At 36.6% G+C, this 23,955-nt stretch overlaps 1 protein-coding gene and 1 long non-coding RNA gene across 3 annotated transcripts; one reads left to right on the forward strand and one right to left on the reverse strand.

Moving 5' to 3' along the window:
- Positions 1 to 18,302: 18,302 nt before the first annotated feature.
- On the forward strand, positions 18,303 to 20,126 carry LOC137810870 (uncharacterized). Its single transcript, XR_011080983.1, has 2 exons — positions 18,303 to 18,672; positions 18,913 to 20,126. It is a non-coding gene; the product is annotated as an uncharacterized lncRNA (long non-coding RNA).
- Positions 18,826 to 23,442, reverse strand: LOC137810869 (uncharacterized). 2 transcript variants are annotated; one of them, XM_068612347.1, is made up of 4 exons: positions 23,293 to 23,416; positions 22,419 to 22,728; positions 22,153 to 22,269; positions 18,826 to 22,070 (listed from the first exon to the last, which is right to left on the reverse strand). In XM_068612347.1, exons 2-4 carry the CDS (start codon positions 22,701 to 22,703, stop codon positions 19,869 to 19,871), a joined length of 2,604 nt encoding a protein of 867 aa, XP_068468448.1. In that variant the 5' UTR covers positions 22,704 to 22,728; positions 23,293 to 23,416; the 3' UTR covers positions 18,826 to 19,868. The 2 variants fall into 2 exon arrangements, with proteins under 2 accessions (XP_068468448.1, XP_068468447.1); XM_068612346.1 differs by having other exon boundaries at positions 22,419 to 23,442.
- Between the last annotated feature and the right edge of the window lie 513 nt (positions 23,443 to 23,955).

Raw genomic sequence — 23,955 nt, forward strand, 5'->3', positions numbered from 1 at the left:
AGATTGAAAACTGTTTTTAAATGGTTGACTTGCTGTCAAACCAAAACAACCGATTGAATCGTGGAAACAACCGATTGTTTGTTTTGGAACCATAACAGAAAACTGTTTTGTGCTTTGACTGAGCATTAAATGATTTTCTAACTGTTTACGCTCCAGTTTTTAATGTTTTGACCAATATTTAAATGCAATGAATAGTTTGTTAAAATTTTGTAACAAACAACAACTTTGATTATATACAGAAAAACAGATTTGAGTTTTTCAATTGATTTGAGATTTTGAAAAGTTGAGAATTGCTTAGAGATTGCATTGATCAAAGAGCGTGAGATAGAATTTTCATCTTGTATTGATTTCAGATTTGTTCTGTAACAAGTGTAATCATTTGTATCTTTGAAAGAGACTTTGTGTGTATTGCTGAGAAGTGATGTGTGTTCTTGAGGGGATCAAGATCAACATTCTTAGTGTTGTTGTGCTTGACCAAAGGAAGTGTGTGTCTTGAGGGGATCAAGGTCACTTCTTTGGTTGTGTTGTAAGTAATCTAGGGTTGATTGCTTAGTGGATTCCCCAGTGGTTTCTGGGAAGACTGGATGTAGCTTTGGGTTTAGAGTGAACCAGTATAAACCTTTGTGTGCATTCTCTCTATCCCTTAACTCTTTAATTTCAATTTTATTTTTGTGAACTGGTATAAACAACCGATTGTTTTTCTGGTGCTGTGCTTTTTGCTTTGTGTTTTAGCAAATTGATTTCTTTATCAAGTTATTCTCGAAGTAATTTCATTCTTGGCTTAAAAGTTTGTGAAAACCCTCTTTAAACCATTCACCGCCCCTCTAGTTTAAAGCTATACATTCTAACAATTGGTATCAAAGAGCTTGGTACTTGAAATTTAATCAAGTTTGATCCGAAAATCTTTGTCTATGGCTGGAAAACTATCTTTTGAGGAAGGTGCTTCAATCTACAAACCACCTTTATTCTGTGGATTGAATTACAAGTATTGGGAGGCCAGAATGAAAATCTTTGTGGAATCTATTGATCAAGGAATTTGGGATTCAATCGAAAATGGTCTTTTCATTCCAAAGTTTAAAAAAAATGGTTCTTTGATTCCAAAACCTTGGTCTCAATGGACCAATGAAGAATGTAAAATGGTCAAGCTTGATAGTACTTTTGTTGTTAATTTTGATTGTTTGATTTTAATTTGAGTACAAGTTATATTCTAAATTTGAGTTTTGGGGCCTTTTTATTTTTTTTCCAGATTTGAGTTCATACTTGTTAGTTCCATACAAAATAACTTTTCATCCAATTATATTATGTTTTTGAAGTTTCCAATGCTTTTTTTAATTCTTGTATAGGTTTTCCTCTGTTTCAAAGTTTTTGTGCAGGCTGAAAACATTTATCAAAATTAATTATGTTGGTGAAAATTTTTGAAATTCTAAATTTGAGCAGTTTGATGTGTTAAGAAAAAGTGAAAAAAAAGAAGTATATAAAAATTCAAAATAGAAAAAAATGATAAATGAAAAACAAACAAGATGCAAATAAATCTGACTTTGGAAAATTTGAATCAATGAATTTGAAAAAATTATTTCAATTATTTGGCGCACAGTTTTTTTGAAATTCCAGCGCCTACATTGAGCTTAAACAATGAAGTTTCTGTGATTAAAATTTCGAATTCAATTTTGGAGTAATCTGTCCAACATAAATTCGACAAGTTAAAAGAAAATTTACACAAAAATTTGGTAGTGTTGTTTTTGTTTTATTTATCTATTCTAGTTCCATTCACTAAGATTCCATTTTATGTGCTACATTTTTCTTGTGAACTTTAATTTCATAATTGCCAATTTCTTGACCACTTTTTCAAGTCATGTCAATTACCAATTCCATTTGAAGTAGTCGTTAATTTTAAATGAGTTTTATTTCTTTGAAATTGTTTGACCTCTTTTGGTGGAAGTGACCTATTGTGTTTTGGTGAGTTGTGTAGCTGAAATTTTTTTGTGTAAGCAAGCTCACACAAATACCAAAAGGAGCTACAAGTGAAGGAGTGCATGGAATAGGTCATTAATTTTTTTGTGCATAAAAATTTGTTGACCTAATTTTCTTTGTATTTCTTTGAGTTGTAATTTGCAAGACTTTGATTAATTAGTCGATTAAATTTGTCTTAGTCGGTGAGGGTGTCTTCAAGGTTCAAAGTGTCAAGAAGCCTCACCTTAGGAAACGTCTAATTTTAAAAGCTTTCTAGATAGCAATTTTCAATTGTGTCTTTTATTGCTTTGGATATTTCTTAAATCAAAATTTTGTTTTCATCTTTGATTGTGCTCTAAGTAAATTCCTTAGAGAAAGGTTTGTGAAAATGTTGTAGGATAGTATCTGGCAAGAAAAGGCTGGGTACTAATGAGATCCTAGTAATTCACCGACTTCACTCCATCTATCTTTCTTTTTTGAAATTACTTTTATCACATAACTCTAACATGTCTACTCGTTCTTCAAGTCATAATGAAAGTGATATAAAATTCACATAATGTATTTTGAAACCATTGGCTAGAGATTTTCAATCACTATCTCTTAGATAATTGCAACATGAGACTCAAATTTTGGAAGATAAGAAAGAAAGAGATGCCCAACTTATAATATAGGAAGAAGGGTTGAAAATTGTTAGAGAAAAAGATGAATACATAAGAAAATTAAAAAAAATCTTCACATGCATCTAGTTCTAGGTCGAGTGACTCACATGCTTGGGGAGTCTTAGAGTGAATGAATATTATCAACCTCCACCTAGAAGAACTAGAAGGGAAAGCCAAAAAGAGACTAGGGTAGACTTTCCATATTTTTATGGAAAGGGAAATGTTGAAACTCGCCTAGATTGGGAGATGAAAGTAGAACAACTTTTTGCTTTCCATCGTGTTAGTGAGGAGAGGAAGGTACCCTTAGCCACTTTAAGCTTTGAAGGAAATGCTATGCATTGGTGGATAACCCTAAAGAGAGATAGGCACCTTCACAAGGACCCTCCCATTGAATATTAGAATGGCCTTAGGGGAGTCTTAAAATGTCGTCATATTCCTTCTTACTACAATAGGGAGTTGATGGACAAGCTCCATAGACTCCAACAAAGAACATTAGTGTAATGAAGTATAGGCAAAAGATGGAGCTTTACATGATGAGAGCCTCTATTAGGGAGGAAGAACCCACCACCATAGTAAGGTTCCTTATTGGTCTTAATCTTGAGATAAGAGATAGTGTAGAACTCTTACCAAACATGGACTTGAATGACTTGATCCAACTTTGTATAAAAGTTGAACAATAAATTTTGAGAAAAGGTCAAGTCTCAATGAGAGTTCATACTCTAACTTTTATCCCAAGAAAGAGTACAAGAAAAAAAGGGAGGATAGTTTGTCAAAAGATAAATCTGAAGAAACTCCAAAAAATATAAGAAAAGATGTGTCTACCCTACAAATCCGTAGTAGAGACATCCAATGCTTTAAGTGTCTTGGTAGAGGATATATAGCATCTCAATGCCCAAATAGGAGAACCATGATATTAAGAGGGAGGGATAAGTATAGCATCCAAGATGATGAGTCTAGCAGGGGAGAAGAAAAAAAAGAAGTGTGAGAGGGCATATCCATGTGAGGGGAATTAATGATGATTAGAAGAACCCTCAACAATCAACCTAGTCTGAACCATGAAACACGAAGATAGAACATCTTTCATACAAGATGTAAAGTTTTAAAAAACATTTGTTCTCTCATTGTGGATAGTGGATCTTGATGCAATTGTTGTAGCACTAGGATGGTTGAAAAGCTTAATCTACAAGTTATAATTTACCCAAAACCTTACAAACTTCAATGCCTGAATGAAGATGGGGATTTAACTGTAGATGAGCGAGTAAAAGTCATTCTTTCTGTGGGGAATTATAAAAAATAAATTTTATGTGATGTAGTACCCATGGAAGCATGCCACATCTTATTGGGAAAACCATGACAATTTGACAATAAAACTATCCATAATGGTCTTACCAACGAGATTACTTTTACACATAAGGAAAAGAAGTTTGTATTTTATCCTTTAACACCCTAAAAGTGATAAAGGACCAAGTAATTGAAACAAAAAAGAGAAAATGAGAAAAATAAATAAAATAAAAAATCAAGAGAAAGTCCTTTAGGGACAATGTTGAAGCATGCAAGAAGAGAGTCCTTTCCCACAAGGTCATTCAAATAGAAGAAAAAATAAAGTTGAAAACATACTTCTATCTGAACAACCTTCTAGTCTCCTCCTTTTAAAGGAACACTTGCATGCACTGCCACATATTTTGAAGTTTGTGAGCTACCTCCTCAAGTCAAAAGAATTTTAAAAATATTTGGTGATGTATGCACTAAGGAAGGATCCATTGGACTTCCACCTTTTAGGGGTATAGAACACCAAATAGATTAGTTCCGGGAGCTATTTTACCAAATAGACCAACTTATAAAACTAATCATGAGGACACTAAGGATTTAGAATCACAAGTTCAGGAATTGTTAGAGAATGGTTGGGTTCAAAACAGTCTAAGTCTTTGTGTTGCATCTATTTTGTTGGTGCCTAAGAAAGATGGAAAGTGAAAATGTGTTGTGATTGTAGAGCCATCAATAACATCACCATCAAATATAGGCATCCAATTCCTAGACTTGATGATATGCTTGATGAATTAAATGGGTCCATTATATTTTCCAAGATTGATCTTAAAAGTGGATATCACCAAATAAGAATTAGAGAAGGTGATGAGTGGAAAACTGCTTTTAAGACAAAATTTGGACTATAAGAGTGGTTAGTGATGCCTTTTGGACTCACTAATGCCCCTTGCACTTTCATGAGGCTTATGAATCATATCCTTACGGATTGCATAGGTAAATACGTAGTAGTTTATTTTGATGATATATTAGTTTATAGTCAAAGCTTAGAGTCTCACCTAAATCACCTTAAAGAGGTTCTTTTAGTTCTTAGGAACAATAGTTTGTTTGCTTATATAGAAAAATGCACATTTTTTGTAGACAGTGTTGTGTTTTTAGGTTTTATAGTTAACGAAAATGGGGTACATGTTGACCCTAAGAAAATCAAAGTCATCCAAGAATGGCCAACCCCACAAAATGTACAAGATGTTAGGAGCTTTCATGGATTAACAAGTTTTAATAGGAGATTTGTCCCTAACTTCTCAAGTTTAGTTCAGCACTCAATGAGTTAGTGAAGAAATAGACTCAATTTTGTTGGACGGATAAGCATGAGCAAGCCTTCAAAAGGTTGAAAGTTCAACTCACCAATGCACCCATTCTAGCTATACCAAACTTTTCAAAAACTTTTAAGCTAGAGTGTGATGCATCGGGAGTAAGAATAAGTGTTGTGTTGTTGCAAGGTGGACACCCAATTGCATATTTTAGTGAAAAACTTCATGGTGCAACCCTTAACTACCCCACCTATGACAAAAAGCTTTATGGAATTGTGAGGGCCCTGCAGACTTGGGAACACTATCTAGTCTCAAAAGAATTTGTCATACATAGTGATCATGAGTCTTTAAAATATTTGAAGGGTCAACACAAGTTGAAAAAAAGACATGCAAAGTGGATGGAATTTCTTGAGCAATTTCCATATGTTATCAAATACAAGAAGGACAATACAAAAATTGTGGTGGATGCTCTATCAAGAAGACATGCCCTCTTTTCTAAACTTGGAGTCCAAATTCTTGGATTTGAAAACATACTTGAACTTTATAAAGAAGATCAAAATTTTGAACCAACTTTTGCTAAGTGCCAACATAGAGCACAAATAGATTTTTATGTTTCTAAGGGGTACTTATTTAAATAAGGAAAACTTTGCATACCTCAAGGAAGACATAGAAACTCCTTGTAAAAGAATCACATGAAGGAAAACTCATGGACCATTTTGGAGTTGATAAAACTCTTAAGCTTTTAAAAGGAAAATTCTTTTGGCCACACATGAGGAAAAATGTCCAAATACATTGTCATAGATGCATCTCATGTTTAATAGCTAAGTTTAAGACAATGCCTCATGTACTCTACACTTCTTTACCTTTTGCAAGTGCTCATTGGCAAGACATAAGCATGAATTTCATATTAGGACTTCATAGGACACAAAGAGGTTTTCATTCCAACTTTGTTGTAGTGGATAAGTTTAGCAAGAAGGTTCATTTTATACCCTGCCATAAAATGGATGATGCTAACAACATCTCTAGGCTCTTCTTTAGAGAAATGGTAAGACTACATGGTTTTCCTAAGACCATAGTATCAAATAGAGATCCTAAATTTGTGGGTCATTTCTGGAGAACTCTTTGGGAAAGGCTAGGAACTAAGTTGAACTTCTCAACTTCTTGTCATCCTCAAACGAATGGACAAACTGAAGTTGTCAATAGATCTCTTTCCACTATGCTTAGATCAATCATGAAGGGAAACCACAAATCTTGGGATGAGTACCTTCCTCATATTTTGTTTGCATATAATAGAGTAGTTCATAAAACTACTAATATTTCTCCATTTGAGGTTGTGTATGGATTTAATCCTCTTACTCCTTTGGATTTGTTACCTCTACCTAATCTACAAGAATTTGTGCATAAGGAAGGAGTAACAAAAGCCGTATTTGTAAAGAAAATGCATGAGAGGATTAAAAATCAAATACAGCAATAAACAAAAAAATACATGAAACATAGCAATACGAGGAAGAGAAAGGTGATTTTTTAGGAGGTAGACTGGGTTTGGCTTCTCCTTAGAAAAGATAGATTCCCTAATCAAAGGAAGTCTAAGCTTAGTCCCTGGGGAGATGGTCATTTCCAAGTCCTCAAAAGAATTAATAATAATGCATATCAAATTGACCTGCCTAAGGAATACGGAGTACATACTACCTTCAATGTTATGGATCTAACACTTTTTGCAGGTAATGAAGATGAAGAGGCAGAAGCATGTGCTTTGAAGACAAATCTTCATCAAGAGGGAGGGGATGATGGAAGAAGGCCAAGTTCAGGCCCAACTACTAGGTCCATTGCAAGGAAGATACAAGAAGACTGGAACTCTGCTACTAATGGCACAAACACTGACACGGACATTGATACGACATGGACACGGACACGGAGATACATAAAATCTCTAAAATGTTGGACACGGGGACACAAATTTATATATTATATAATTATGAATTATATAAATTGACCATAAAGATTTATGTGCACAAGTATTTTCCATATTATTTTTTGGAGCAGAAATATGTTTTTCATGACTGGTTCACAAGGATTTGTTTCTTATTTCTATAATCATAATAACAATTTATACAATAAAGTTTGAATTTTTAGAAAATTAATGTATTTTTCTTTTTTAAAATTGTGTTAGAACCGTATTAGAATTATCAGAAATCTAACAAATATTTTTTGAATTGGACACTTCACAAATACATGTCCTACAGGTACGAGTGTCAGTGTCCGATAATCGGACACCGACACGCCATATAAGAGGAGTGTCTGAGCTTCAAATGCCATAAACCTAGTGTAGACTAGAATTTATTTTACTTGTATTTTTTATTAATTGTAATTAAGGTTGGATTAGGCACCTAAAAACCAACTTATGTTAAATTGGGATTTCTAGAAGACTCCTAAATTAACCTAGGCCTGTTCTAAACCTAAAAAACGGCACATGAAGCACACCTTGATCATGCTTGCCTTGTGACTCCAAAATAGGCGCCAATATCCAAACCCGTTGCATTTCAATTTCCCACCAATTTCTTTGTACAATGGTCTGACCTCTAGACTATATATAAAGAGTTTCTTGGCTCATGAAATTTCAAGATTAATGAATGAGTGAATTGTTGCCAAGATTACATGCTATTTCACTCTCTTGTCTTGCCTCTTTAGGATAACACCTTAATCTTCTTCTTCTCCTTCTCCTTCTCCAAGTGATATAGCCTAACCAATCACTCTCCTTACCAATCATGCACTTTCAAGGAAACCATAGCTCCATTAGAGCCCTCCTTGTTCGTTCTAACCATTAGGGAATTTATCTTCCTCTGATTAGGGAATCTGTCTTTTCTAAGGTGAAGTCAAACCCAATCTCCCTCCTAAAAAATCGCCTCTTTCTTCCCCTTATTGTTATGTTCCATGTATTTCTCTATTTGTTGCTTTATTTTGTTCTTAATCCTCTTATGCATTTTCTTTACAAATTCAGCCTTTGTTACTCCTTCCTTGTGCACAAAATCTTGTGGATTAGGTAGAGGTAACAAATTCAAAAGAGTAAGAGGATTGAACTCATACACAGCCTCAAATGGAGAAATGTTAGTAGTTTTATGAACTACTCTATTATATGCAAATTCAATATGAGAAAGGCACTCATCGCAAGATTTGTGGTTTCCTTTCATGATTGACCTAAGCATAGTGGAAAGAGATATATTTACAACTTCAGTTTGTCCATTCGTTTGAGGATGACAAGAAGTTGAGAAATTCAACTTAGTTCCAAGCCTTTCCCAAAGAGTTCTCCAGAAATAGCTTACAAATTTAGGATCTCTATCTGAAACTATGGTCTTAGGTAAACCATGTAGTCTAACCATTTCTCTAAAGAAGAGCTTAGAGATGTTGCTAGCATCATCCACTTTATGGCAAGGTATGAAATGACCCATCTTACTAAACCTATTCACTACCACAAAGATGGAATCAAAACCTCTTTATGTCCTAAGAAGTCCTAATATGAAATTAATGCTTATATATTTCCAATGAGCACTTGCAAAAGGTAAAGGAGTGTAGAGTACGTGAGGTATTGTCTTAGACTTAGCTATTAAACATGAAATGCATCTATGAAAATGTCTTTGGACATCTTTCCTCATGTGTGACCAAAAGAATTTTCTTTTTAAAAAGCTCATTAGTTTTATCAACTCCAAAATGGCCCATGACTCCTCCTTCATGTGCTTCTTTAACAAAGAGTTTTCTACGTGTTCTTTGGGATATGTAAAGTTTTCCTTCTTTAAATAAATACCCCTCGGAAATATAAAAACCTCCTTGTGCTCTGTGTTGGCACTCAGCAAAAGTGGGTGCAAAATCTTGATCTTCTTTATAAAGTTCAGGTATGTTTTCAAATCCAAAAATTTGGGCTCCAAGTTTAGAAAAGAGGGCATGTCTCTTTGATAGAGCATCTGCCACAATATTTGTATTGTCCTTCTTGTATTTGATAACATATTGAAATTGCTCAAGAAATTTCATCCACTTTGCATGTCTTTTGTTCAACTTGTGTTGACCCAAATATTTCAAAGACTCATGATCACTCTGTCCAACAAAATGGAGTGTCTTTCTTCACTAACTCATTGAGTGGTGAAGCTAAACTTGAGAAGTTAGGAACAAATCTCCTATAGAAACTTGCTAGATCATGAAAGCTCTTAACATCTCCTACATTTTGTGGGGTTGGCTACTCTTGGATGGCTTTGATTTTCTCGGGGTCAACATCTACCCCATTTTTGTTTACTATAAAACCTAAAAACACTACATTATCTACACAAAACGTGCACTTATCTATATTAACAAACAAACTATTTTTCCTAAGAACTAAAAGAACCTCCTTAAGGTGACTTAGGTGGGACCCTAGACTTTGACTATATACTAATATATCATCAAAATAAACTACTACATATTAACCTATGCAATCCCTACGGACATGATTCATAAGCCTCATGAAAGTGCTAGGTGCATTAGTGAGTCCAAAAGGCATCACTAACCACTCATATAATCCAAATTTGGTCTTAAAAGCAGTTTTTCACTCATCACCCTCCTTGATTCTTATTTGGTAATATTCGCTTTTAAGATCAATTTTATAAAATATAATGGACCCATGCAATTCATCAAGGTTATCATCAAGTCTAGGAATTGGATGCCCGTATTTGATGGTGATATTGTTGATGGTCCTACAATCACAACATACTCTCCACTTGCCCTCTTTCTTTGGCATCAACAAGACAGGTACAACACAAGGACTTAGATTCTTTTGAACCCAGCATTTCTCCAAACATTCCTGAACTTGTGACTATATCTTCTTAGTCTCCTCAGGATTAGTTCTATAAGTCGGACTATTTAGTAGACTAGCAGCTCCCGGAACTAAATCTATTTGGTGTTTTACACCCCTAAAAGGTGGAAGTCCAATGGGTCCTTCTTTAGGGAACACATCACCAAATTCTTTTAAAAGTTTTTGGACTTGAGGAGGTAGCTCACAAACTTCAGAAAGTGTGGCAGTGCATGCAAATGTTCCTTTACAAAGAAGGAGGCCTAAAGGTTGTTCAGATAGAAGTATATTTTCAATTTTATTTTCAATTTTTTCTTCTTTCTGAATGACCTTGTGGGAAGGAACACTCTTCTCCCACGCCTCAGCTTTCTCTCTAAGGTATTTTTCTGGTTTTTCTATTTTCTTTTTTTTTCTCGTTTTCTCTTTTTTGTTTCATTTGTACTTGGTCTTTTACCACTTATGAGCGTGTTAAAGGATAAAGTACAAACTTATTTTCTTACGAGAAAAAGTAATCTCGTTGGAAAAACCATTATGCATAACTTTTTTATCAAATTGTCATGGTCTTCCCAATAATATATGACAGGTTTTTATGGGTACTACATCACATAAAATCTCGTCTTTATAGTTCCCCACCAAAAGACTGACTTTTACTCGCTTGTCTATAGTTAGTTCTCCATCTTCATTGATCCATTGAAGTTTGTAAGGTTTTAAATGAGGTATTAATTGTAGATTAAGCTTTTCAACCATCCTAGTGCTACAGCAATTGCAGCAAGAACCACTATCCACAATGAGAGAACAAGTGTTTTCTAAAATTTTGCATCTTGTATGAAATATGTTCTCTTTTTGTTTCACGGTTCACACTAGGGTGATTGTTGAGGGTTCTTCTGATCATCATTAGTTCTCCCTCACAAGGATTTGCCCCCTCACTATCTTCTTTCTCTTCTTCTCCACTAGACTCTTCATCTTGGTTGTTATACTCATCCCTCCCTCTTAAGATCATGGTTTACCTATTTGAGCATTGGGATGTTATATGGCCTCTACCAAGACACTTAAAGCACTATATATCTCTAGTGCGGGGTTGTGAGGTTGACACATCTTTTCCTACACTTTTGAAAGTTTCTTTGGGTTTATCTTTTGAAAGACTATCCTCCCTTTCTCTTCTATACTCTTTCTTGGGATAAGAGTTAGAGTAAGAACTTTTCTTGCGACTTGATCCCTTTCTCAAATTTTGTTGCTCAACTTTTACACAAAGTTGGATCAAGTCATTCAAGTCCCTATAAGGCAAGAGTTCCACTTTTTCCCTTATCTCAAGATTAAGACCACTTAGGAACCTACCTATGGTTGTGGTTTCTTCCTCCCTAATAAAGGCTTTCATCATGTACAACTCCATTTTCTGCCTATACTCCTCTACATTCATGCTCTTTTGTTGAAGTCTTTGAAGCTTGTTCATTAAATCCCTATTGTAATATGAAGGAATATGGCGGCGTCTTAAGTCTCCCCTAAGGTCATTCCAATATTCTATGGGAGGGTCCTTGTGGAGGCGCTTATCTCTCTCTAAGGTTGTCCACCAATACATAGCATTTCCTTGGAAACTTAAGGTGGCTAAGGGTACTTTTCTCTCTTTACTAACATGATGGCAAACAAAAAGTTGATCTATCTTCATACCCAATCTATATAGGTTTCAACACTTTCCTTCCCATAAAAATAAGTAAAGTCTCCCCTAGTCTCTTTTGGGTATTCCCTTCTAGTTCTTCTAGGTCGAGGTTGATAATAATCATAACTCTCAGACTCCCCTCAGCATGTGAGTCACTCGACCTAGAACTAGATGCATGTGATGCATGTGGTTTTTTTAATTTTCTAATGTATTCATTTTTTGCTCTAACAATCTTCAACTCCTCTTCCAAAATGGCAAGATGAACATCTCTTTCTTTTTAATCTTCCAAAATTTGAGTCTCATGTTGTAATTGTCTAAGTGATAATGATTGAAAATCTCTAGCCAATTGTTTCAAAAGAGATTTTGTGGATTTTCTATCACTTTCACTATGACTTGAAGAATGAGTAGACATGTTTAGGGTTATATGATAAAAGTAATTTTCAATAAGAAAAATAGGTGAAGTGAAGTAGGTAATTTCCCAGAAAAGGGAGATAGATCACTTATGTGTAGATACTATCCCACAACACTTTCACAAACCTTTCTCTAAGCAATTTACTTAGAGCACAATCAAAGATAAAAACAAAAAAATTTTATGCAAGAAAACTATGCAAAGCAATAGAGCAATTGAAAGAAATTACTAACTAGAAAGCTTGTAAACTAGTCGAATCCTAAGGTGAGGCTTCTTGACACTTTGAACCTTGAATACACACTCACCGACTAAAGCGCATTAATCCACTAATTAATAAGAGTATTCAAAATTAAAACTCAAAGAATCACAAAAAAAATTAGGTCAACAAATTTGGATGCACAAATTAAAGTCTTCTTCTATGCACTCCTTCACTTGTAGCTCCTTTGTGTATATTTGTGTATGCTTTTGCAAAGAGGTGGTTCTTGTTCCTTGCTTTGTCTCCTTAGGTTATTCAACCTTAAATCTTTAATTCAACTCCTCTTTAGTGATATAGCTCTCACCAAAACAAATTTTAGCTCCACTACTCACCAAAGCATCTTTTAGGTCACTTCCACCAAAGAGAGGTCAAACAAGTTTAAAACAACAAAACTTAATTTAAAAAATAAGAGTATAGTAAAGGGAATTGATATTTGACATGACTTGAAAGAATATTCAATAAAATTGACAAGCAAAAAATTAAGGCACACAAGAAAAGGTAGCACACAAAGTGGAATCCCAGTGAATGGAACTAGAATAGATGAATAAAACCAAAAGCAACACTGCATAATTTTATTTTATTTTTTAGTAAATTTTCATGACTTGTAAGATTTATGTCGGCCAGAATACTTCAAAATTGAACTTGGAATTTTAACCACGTAAACTTCAAGGTTTAAGCTAAAACTAGGCACTGGTGAGCCAAAAAATTGTAATAATTTTTTCAAGATCACTGCCACTTCACTTTTTTTTTCAGAGTCAGAAATTTTACACTCGATTCGTATTTCATTTATCACTTTTTTTTTATATTTTGAATTTTGCTATGTTTCTTTTTTCACTTTTTCTCAACACATCAAACTACTCAAATCTAGAATTTCATAATTTTTCACCAACAGAAATAATTTCTGAAAACGATTCCAGCAGCACAGAACCAGTGAAAACAGAGAAATCCTAAACTGGAATTAAAAAAAAATAATGAAACTTCAAAAATACAATGAAATTAGATGGAAATGAACTTGTATGGAGCTAACACACAAGTATGAACTCAAATCTGAAAATATAAAAGGCACCAAGGCTTCAAAACAGGATTATAAACTGAACTCAAAACAAAATCTAGCAACCAAATCAACAACAAAAGGTACCACTTAGAATTGATGACATTGTAGGATGAACATGACTTTCACAAAACTTGTATGGATTCAAAAATCAAAATGACTCAACCACAAACACTTTGTACGGATTAAAATCACAAGAAAACTGAAATAAAAGAAAAACAAAACAGCCAACACAATGTAACCTAATAACAATTTGAAAACGAAAGTTCAAGATCAAGTTGAACCAAATGCATCAATTGAAATTTTCCAAACAGCAACACAACTTCAAAATGAAACTAAAAATAGCAAGACATTCAAGACAGCATATGACAACACGGAAATGAAGAAAACAAAAAAATTAAATGAAGAGAAAAACATTTATCTCTTGAAGAACCAAAACTCTTGATACCAAATGATGGGTTTGCACTTCATGACCGATTGTTCTTCTTGGAGATTTGAAAAGGGTGGCAGAAGCAATGGATGTGATGGATCAAGGAGAGCTTATATAGAGTTATGGGTTTCTTGAAGGTGCATGAAACGTATGGAGAGTGATCATATCACTTGGAGATCAAAGTATCTAACCTAGAGAGACTAGACAAGGGAATAGAAGCTTGCAATATTTGGCAGCATTTTACTCATAAAATTGATCTTACAAAGCATGAGTCAAACATCCCTATATATAGGTGCAAGTGCCTTGGAAAACAAGAAGGTGGAGGGGTAGAAAAGAGACATGAAAGGAGCAATCTAGCGTGTTGACCTAGGTCAATGCCACCTCTTGGCTAGGTTTCTAGAATGTAGGGTTACATTCCTACCCTAAAGGGCCTAGGCTCAAGCCAAACTGATAAATACACTCCCTATTATGCTAAATGTATTCTACTCTACTGAAATTACAAATAAAGAAATTAGTTTATTGTTCCTGCCGGTTGACTCGCTTCGCCAGTTGACTCGAACGGCAGCCTTTGGCCCTCCTATCTCCACTTAAGAATCGAATTTCCTTGATCGAAGAATCTTTCACCTGCAAAGACAAAGGGCGTCTTGACGGTCGTTTGCACTCCAACGCTCAAGTCAGTATTAGGGCAAAGAAACACTAAGTGTATAAAGTAGTTTCAGTCTTTGAAATTGTGTAAGTCAGCTCCGGCATTCTGTTATCTGGGTACGTGGACTAACTCGAACACCTCAAACATCTCCCTCAGAACCTGGACATACTCTAGATATGCAGCCATCTGAGGGTCTTTAGCATGGTATTCCCCTTGACCTGTCCTGTGACTAACAAGGAGTCACTTTTCGCCAGCAAACCTTTCGCACCCATCTCCTTAACTAGCAGCATTCCAGCGATCAGGGCCTCATACTCTGCCTGGTTGTTACTGGCCTTGAAAGCGAACCGCATGGCCTGCTCAACTAGCAACCCATCTGGCCCTTCCAAGATCACTCCAGCCCCGCTACCATGTTGGTTGGAGGAACCATCTACAAATAGTACCCATCTGAAACCAGCTCCTTCTTGGTGTGTGGCTGCCGAGGAGAGCTCTACCATGAAGTCAGTATAAACCTGGCCTTTATTAGGGCCTCTGGGCTCGAACTGCACATCAAACTATGATAGTTCTACCACCTATCGTACCATCCTTCCTGCCACATCTGGCTTCTGTAAGACCTTGCGAATGGGAAGGTTTGTCATCACTATTACGGTGAAGCTCTGGAAGTAGTGGCGAAGTCTTCGCGCTGAGAACACTACTGCCAGAACTGCTTTCTCTATGGCCTGGTATCTCACCTCTGGCTCTTGCAATACTTTGCTAACAAAGAAGATCGGCTTCTGCACCTGGTTATGCTCTTGCAGCAGAACCAAACTAATCGCCTTTTCTGTAACCGCGAAGTACAGGCAGAGTGGAGTACCCCGTTGTGGCTTGCACAACACTGGTGGATTGGCTAGGTACTCTTTTAGTTTTAAGAACGCCTCTTCGCACTCTCTGGTCCATACGAACCTGTTTCTCTTCAGGCACTGGAAATAAGGATGCCCCTTATCTCCTCCTGCCGACACGGATCTGGACAGAGCGGCCATGCGCCCCGTCAACTGCTGCACCTCCTTAACTGAGATCGGGCTCCTCATTGCTATTATCGCAACACACTTCTCAAGATTCGCCTATATCCCACGCTCAGTGAGTAGGAACCCCATGAACTTGCCTGCCTCTACCCTGAACACACAATTCTTTGGGTTCAGCTTCAACTTGTACTTGGTTATTGTGGTGAATAGCTCTTCAAGGTCTGTTACATGCTGCTCTCTCTGTTGGGAGGTGACCACCATGTCATCTACATACGCTTGGAATCCGCCCTAGCATGGGCGCTAACACTTTGTCCATCAGCCTTTGGTACGTCGCCCATGCATTTTTAAGCCTAAAGGGTATCACCTTATAACAGTAACAAGACAGCTCTGTCATGAACGTTGTCTTGCACTTGTTCCTGGGGTGCATCATGATCTGGTTGTAACCAGAAAAGGCATCCAGGAAACTAAGTAGTCTGCAACCAAACGCACTGTCCATCAAAGCATCAATACTGGACAGCGGGTAGGAGTCTTTCGGACAAGCCTTGTTGAGGTCTGTGAAGTCAACGCACATCCTCCATTTCTCACTGACCTTCTTTACTAGCACCACATTTACCAGCCACTCAGGGTACTAAATCTCCCTTATGTGTCCGGCCTTTAGTAGTTTTTCTGTCTCTTTTCTGACGACTTGTCGCCTCTCTTCGTTAAACTTTCGTCTTTTCTGGCGAACAGGTCGGACCTGGGGGTCCATTGCGAGACGATGACACAAGTCAGGATCTATGTCAGGCATGTCTGAGGCAGACCATGCTAAAGCATCAAGGTGTCGCGCTATGACCTTGGTGATCTGATCCTGCGTCTTCTGACCTAAGGATTTGCCAAGTTTGAACATCTTCCTGCTGATCTCTCTCTCTAACACATCTTCGGCAGGTTTGGGTCGTCTTTCTCGGGCGATCTCTGCACGGGTGACCCCTTCTTCCCTTGGAGGCTGAGTGGTAAGGGCGAACACTCTTCTCTTCGTCTTGAGACTATTTTCGTAACACTTCTTAGCCTCTTTCTAATCAGACTTGATGGTGATCACCGTACCCTCAAGGGAAGACAGCTTCATCTTCATGTGCCTCGTAGAGGCCACCGCTCCAATCCTGTTCAAAGTAGGTTTGCCCAAAAGTATATTATAGGCTGATGGAGCGTTAACAACGAGGTACTTGATGCTTACAGTACGCGAGGTTGTGCCATCCGTAAAGGTCATTCTCAGCTCTATGTGTCCACGCACCTCCACCTAGTCTCCAGCAAAACCATACAAGCAACCAATATAAGACCTCAACTGGTCTGAAGACAACTGTAACTTGTTGAAGGTCGACCAGAATATCACATCGGTTGAACTTCCCTGGTCCACGAGGACTCAATGCACCCTCTTCTTTACTGTTACTACCGAAATCACAACTGGGTTGTTGTCGTGCGAGACAACATCCTGCCGATCGTGAAGACGAGGTCATCTGCCTCATGCACCTCTACTGCCATCACCTCTTGCTCGTACTTCTTCCGTTGGGAGGCATAGCATCCTCCTCTTGAGAATCTTCCAGAGATGGTGTTGATTTCACCATGGGCACCTCGTGCCCCTGATCTATTCCTACAGCCACCAATGCCTGATCTTCCTGCGGCTCCTGGAGGTAGTTCTTCAAGAAGCCGTTTTTCACTAGCTTGTCCATTTGGTGTGCCAAGGCCAAGCAGTTGTGTATAGAGTGGCCATATGTCTGATGGAATTCACACCAAGCGTTCTTGTTGGGCCCCATCTTTTTGTCTGTTTTCGGAGGCATCCTCAATCTTGCCGCTATGTTAGGAATAGCGATCAGCTCCTTGAGCTCTACATGAAAATTGTGCTTAGGGGCGGGTCTCTCCGCGCACGTGCTCCAACCCTCATAGGTTGAGGTCAACCTGCTGCTCGAGGTCGGACAGGACTGACGAAGCTACGCTTCTGTGACTCGATCTTCTACGACGATGTACGCCAACGCTCGACGCCTGATCTCGCATAACGTCTTTGGGTAGAACCTGAAAAGTGATTCACTGAACGGCCCTGACAGCATTCCCTTAGTGAAGGCGTGCATCGTCATGGCCTCATCTGTGAGCTTGAGCCTCCCCAACTGGACTCCAAACCTGTTCAAGAACTCCTTTAAGGACTCTCCCTGATATTGTAATGAATAAAGTCAACAGGTTGCTTCTTATTTCTTTTTACATGACCATGACAGAACACCTGACGTAAGCATGAAAACATACTTGAAGTGTTTTCATGCCATCAGTATCTTCAATATAGTCATTTTCTGAATAAGTTTTTTTTTTTTTATCAGCATAAACCAACTGGTATCCTTCTTTGTCCTGGTTGTACATAATATCAAATTCTAAAGTTCCCTTTAAGTATAAACCAACGGGTACTTTAAATAATTTTAACAATTTTAAAATAATACTAATTTCCTAATAATTATTATTGGTGGGTTAAAACTATTTTAGAGCTTTTATAAAGTAAGTAAAAAAAATGTTATTGCCATAGATTTTTTGTATTGCATTCTGCAATTAAATAATTTTAACAAAATCTTTTTAAAATGTTAACTACCTAATAAATTGTTATTTGGTAGTTTAAAAGTTTGTTAGGATTTTATAAAATAAGTTGAAAACATAATTATTATTTATTTTATTTTTAATTTGCAACGTTCATTACTATAAATAATTTGAACATAATTTCATTTAAATTGGTTCTCTATTAAATTTAAAAGGGGAAACGTTTAGAATATATATTTTTGAATTAACAGTTATGTTTCTTCTTTTTTATCTCTATAGTTACCTTCCGTTTCAGATTCTTTTTCTTTTTTCCTTCTTCATCGTAAACTCAGCGACGGACGCTCTTTCTTCCCCCCTGGCTGACAACTTCAAGATTCTACAATTTTGTGGACTGTCGCTCAAAGATTTTTGTGCAAACCCTAACATCGCCCGTGAAAGAGAGTGAATGAAGACGGATGGGGAGCGCCGGTTGCAGAGATGAAGGAAAGACAAAAATCTGAAATAAGGGATAGAATGGAGAATTAAACAAGAAAGCATGCTCACCATTAATTAAAAAGACATCTCTTTCCCACAAGAAAGGTGCAAAACCATCTCCTACCTTCACAAGAATGCTGGCTTGGCTGTGAAGGTTTCTTGATGATGCAGCTTCCTATACAGATCATTAATGTCTATCGTTACGCTTTAAAAAGGTATAGCAAAATTATCGCCCAACTTATCTTAAACAAGTGCTTAAATTTATAAAAAGTAATGTACAACCATTTATAATTTTTTTTAATTATTCCAATTAGTTTCTGGATTAATAAAAACTCATAAATTTAATGTATTCCAAGGCGAAAAGCAAATTGTTCTAAAATGAAATTTTGATATTTCAACATCTGTTTAAGGAAACCAAAAGCGTAGGCATATCTCTTCGACTTTTCTAAATGCAGGCTTCCCAAAATAAGGTCTACAGTAAGTCTCAGAACATCCTACAGATGTTTCAGAACTTACAAACTGCCATCATAGAGAATAGTACGTGTGAATGATGATACTAAAGCCATCATTTTTTTGGTGAACAACGGAAATTGAAAAGAAAAGCTAGAAACGCATGGAAAAGAAAATTCCCAACGCTGTCTCAGCTAACAAAAACCAACTCTTCAATGTCCCGGAACATAGAAGATCATCTCTATGGCTTGCAAACTCAAACCATGATATGCAACAAAATATCAGCGACTTGATTTACTCCTTATAAACATGAATCCCACTGAAGGAAGGAGCCCCATCTTAGAAATGAGGTTTCAATCGGCTCAAATCATCTTTCTGTGAACCGTCCGATTCATCTTTAACTTCAGTAGTAACGGAGGATCTACAATTTTCAGTGTTAATAGCCCTGCCAGCACATCTTCCCTTGTCAACACGACATTCTAGACAAATAGAAGGCAGTGATTCTGATTCTGATTCTGACTCTGAGCATACTGACTTTTGACTCTCACTCATAGATAAGCCTTCCTTGAAAAAAGAAGGTACAATTGAACCATTTTCATGGTTGGGGTTCTGTAAACAGTCAAATCCATCTTCAACTCCACCAACAAAGGAGCTGCTACCTTTTGACATTTGTTCTTTACAATTACTTCCTCTGCCAGTGGATGTGATCTTCCCAGTATCATGCTCTTGACATATTGAATGCAGTGAGTCTGTACCTTCCTTTATAGGAGCAGAAATTTCGATTACAAGCTTTTCAGATCCATCTTTAAGTTCAATAGTAAAGGAGGAGCCGCAGTCCTGTCGCATTTCTTTCTCAGTATTAGTACCTCTGCCAGCACATACAATCTTATGCAAGTGATGCTCTTGACAAATTGAACGCGAAGACTCTAAGTTCAGAGATACTGAACTTATACTATCCATCTTACATAAACCTTTCTTGATATTGACAACTATTGCCTTTGCAAGAGGCTGAAGCAAAAACATTGTGGGTCACGTTCTCCAGACATTTTGATTCATCACTATATGCAGTAAGAGCACCATCGGTGGATTTTTCTCCTCCTTCACCGCAGACATATCCCATGGCATGACTAGTTTTCTTATCTTCAGAATGTGTTCCACTAATAATGTTTTGTACATTAATATCTTTAATGCTATCCAGACATTCTGACTTATCATTAAATACAGCAAGTGCACTATCGGATGCGCTTTCTCCTCCATCACTGTGGGCATATCCCCTAGCATGACTACTATTCTTGTCTTCAGAATGTGTTTCACTAATAATGTTTCTTAGTTCAGCATCTGCCTTAGTGTTAACCTCAGTTTGAACCAATGCACAGCAGCTTTCCTTAACATCCTCGACATTACAACTTCCAAGTTGTAAGTTTTTAGAAGCATCGAGGTCAATGCCCTTATCACCAGAAGTTAAACTCTTGCTGAAATTTGGGCGGATCAACTTTCTTCTCCTTTGTTGCCCAAGCACCGAATTCTCATTTACAGCATTAAGTTTCCTGACTTTGCTACGCCGCTTGAAATCCACAAAACATGTGTTTTCGGCTGTTTTGATAGTATTGCCTGCAGTTGCATCAGTTAAATCCATAATTCGATCATTCAAGGTATTTTCAAAGAAATCACCCTCTTTCATTCTCAAACTTTCAGCTTTGTGGCACTTGAGCTTTCTTTTTGTCATCCACTTGTTGTGACTCTGCCGAACCCTTTCCATCACTTCATCAACTGAAGTATGGAAATCATTGTGTCCATCTTGTTTGTTGATATCCTGCATAAAAGATAATCGAGAAAAAACACTACTTTTTTGTTTTGGATAACCAGAATTATTATTTTGAGTACCGCCATAACTTCCAATATCATATTCATAGACTAGTGGATCACCCTCTTCGAAATGACCCTCAATTGCCCATGAAATATCATGAGTAAATGTTTCGTTGCTTTTCTGTAGTGTTATCTCATGATTTGGGTTTTCTTGCAAAGTTGTGGAATGAAATTTGTTGCCTAACATTGGCTGGTGATTATGGAACAAGGAAGAAAAGGGCTCATGTAGACTGCAGCTACTCTTTCGAGTATCTGGAGGGATAGGGGATGACAAAGACTTCAAGGAGGGAACGTCATTGCAAGCCTCAGAAACAACAGATTCTGCTGCCAACTGGTCAGAATTTTGAACCGTGTTGAGAGGTATGTAATCCCTGTTGCTACTATACAAAACAGAATTTTGAAGGTCAACAGGGTGCCACCTGTTCATGCCTTTCAGTTCATTATTATGGATGAGATACGGTTGACTGCTCAGGGAATTCCTTCCGAAGTTGTTTGACGGAGTAATCCTTTCTATTATTGGCTCAGAACCATCACTAACTCCAAAAGATGATGCCTGGCTAAAATTTAAACCAGGAACATCTTGATCATATAGAAGGGATGTCCTCTTAGAATTAGCACTTCCTTGTGTTGCACATGTATTATTTAAGAGCTGTGTCGCCATTGGGTGAATCATAGTTGAAGTTGGCCTAAGCTGATTTTGAACCGAAGAACTATGCTCCAAAATAGGCTTGCTGTAAAAACCAGACGGGTTGATATGGGAATTATGTAGACCAGGAACATCATTTGAAAATACCATCCTCTGATCCGTCTCTGGAAGGGAATTATTCATGAGTCTATCACTAATTGACAAGTTTCCCTCACCATGAATTCTAATTTCATCACATAGACTTTTGGGGTATCCACCAATGATGTTTGGCCTGGGACAGATATCCATATAATCCTCATTCTCATATGCAATAAACCTACGTTCATCCTTTAATCCCGAATAGTCACAAACATACTCAGTTGCATTATCCACTGCAGCAAACTGAGCAGCCCTTCCTCGCTTAATACTTGCATTTAATCCAGTATATTCAAATTCACCATTGTAATCCAAATTACCTTGGTGTTTATGCATTATGACAGGTGATATGTTACCACCCAAACCTTGCCCACTTTGATCTCTTTCAAATTGCATTCCATGATCAATAGATCTTCCAACATTGCCTAAAGGGGACCTTTCAGTTCTGCCCAACTGTCTCCCAGGGGGCTCTGGTTCTATCTTTCTCTTGCTGAACAAATATATAAGTTTATAGACCTACACAAAAGATTGATTGAAAATTTTTAAGCAAATCATCCTCATTATTTTTAAAACTAATCATGTTCAACCAAGAGCAGACCTGATTTTCAGATAGCCCAAAGTTAAACTTGTTAGCTGAAAAGTAATTTTCTCTGATTGCATCACGGAATAATTTCTCTGGAAGTGGCTTACAGAACCAAATTGGATCAAACTTAACCTACATCAGATCATTGAGAAAGTGTGGCCATCATATCGATCATTAATCAAAGTAAGAAAAAATTAACTGGCGCACTCAGAATCAGAACAATGCATTGTTCATTGCTGGTGCAAGGAGAAATTTATAAAATGAGGTTATTGAATTGTTACCTGAGCAGGAAATCGATTCCCGGCTTTCGCAAAGGCATTAGGTATAATATTGATACCTCCATCACAGGAAGCCTTGAACACACCATGAAGTTGTCTCTTGTCATACTCATATAAGAATAAAATCATTCCAGCTTTAATCTGCTCTACAAACTGGATTTCAGTTGATGGGAGGCCAAATATTCCCTTCTTGAAGCATTCTATTTTAGTCTCACTATTTGAAATAAAGATTACTCCAAAATCCGGGTCTTTCCCATCAGCATTGTTGCGCTTATTGTTCAATCCCATGAGAATATATGTTTACTATACTACGCTGTCACATTAGAAAATAAACAGCAGTGTCTGCATTGTGTAAATATAGTCACACATAACAAAAGCGTTTTAAACTTCATACATCAACCAGTATTTAGAAAGTTCAAATGACAACCATAACTGTCAAACTCTACAGTTAAAATTACAATGATCGACACACAATAAACTCCTCCTTAAGAACTAACCAGCAATCTATTTGATAATACTTAAAAGAAGAACGAGGCACATGCACATTCGCTTCCATCACAACAAAATATATCCAATATGATCAAACCAACCAGACCTAATTTTTTTTTTCTAGTTTTTCGTTTCTAAACAAAAATAAATAAAATAAAATCCTGTTAAACAAACAACAACAACAACTGTATAGTCTGATCGGAACACGAAGAACTGCGGAAGAATATCCACAAACGCATGATAAAAATGATACGATAAATATATAAAATAAAGAACAACAGATGAAATGTCGCAATGAAAAAAAGATAGCATTGTTGAAAACGTAACAAATAGAGAATGCTCTGATGAGGAAGCGATGATGAGTGAGAAGGGAAGAGAAAGAGCGTACCGATGGAGAAGAAGAAGAGGAGGAGGGTTTGAGAGTGAAAGAAAAGAAGCTAGAGAGACGCGATTGTGTGCAGAGTAATGGACTAACCGTTCTTATAAGAGGGAACCGCATGAATCGAAGTGGCTCATTTTAATAAAATCATTTGAAAATAAATAAAAAAAAGGGGTCCAAGGGTAGTTTTCAATGATTTTCTGTTACGAGGGACACCTGAAAATACGTGGCGCGTGTGGGTTCAGCGGGGTTCTGGTTTGGGCTTGGAATACGCCACGACAAAAAAAATACCCAATAAATATTTCAGGTACTGTTACATTATTTTTTTCTCTAATATCAATGATTAAATTGTTAATCCATAAATAAAAATAATTAATTCATGTTTGATATATGAAATAAGTGGCTTAAAACTGATTATATAATATGTTAATGCTGATTACTGAAATCAGCATCACTCATATATTTATGTTATGAAAGTAGTATAAAAAAAATAAAAATTAAACGATTTATTAATTTTAATTAAATATGTATTAGTATGATAATTTATTTCTAGAATGGTTTAATATTTGCACATAAAAACTTGATTAAATAATATAAGTCGTTATTACTTATATTTATTTGTATTGTTAATTTAATTGTTTAAATTTTTCAAACGAGTTTAAGTTAATTAAA

The sequence above is a fragment of the Phaseolus vulgaris genome, chromosome 2 (genome assembly GCF_000499845.2).
Source record: "Phaseolus vulgaris cultivar G19833 chromosome 2, P. vulgaris v2.0, whole genome shotgun sequence".
NCBI lineage: Eukaryota > Viridiplantae > Streptophyta > Magnoliopsida > Fabales > Fabaceae > Phaseolus > Phaseolus vulgaris.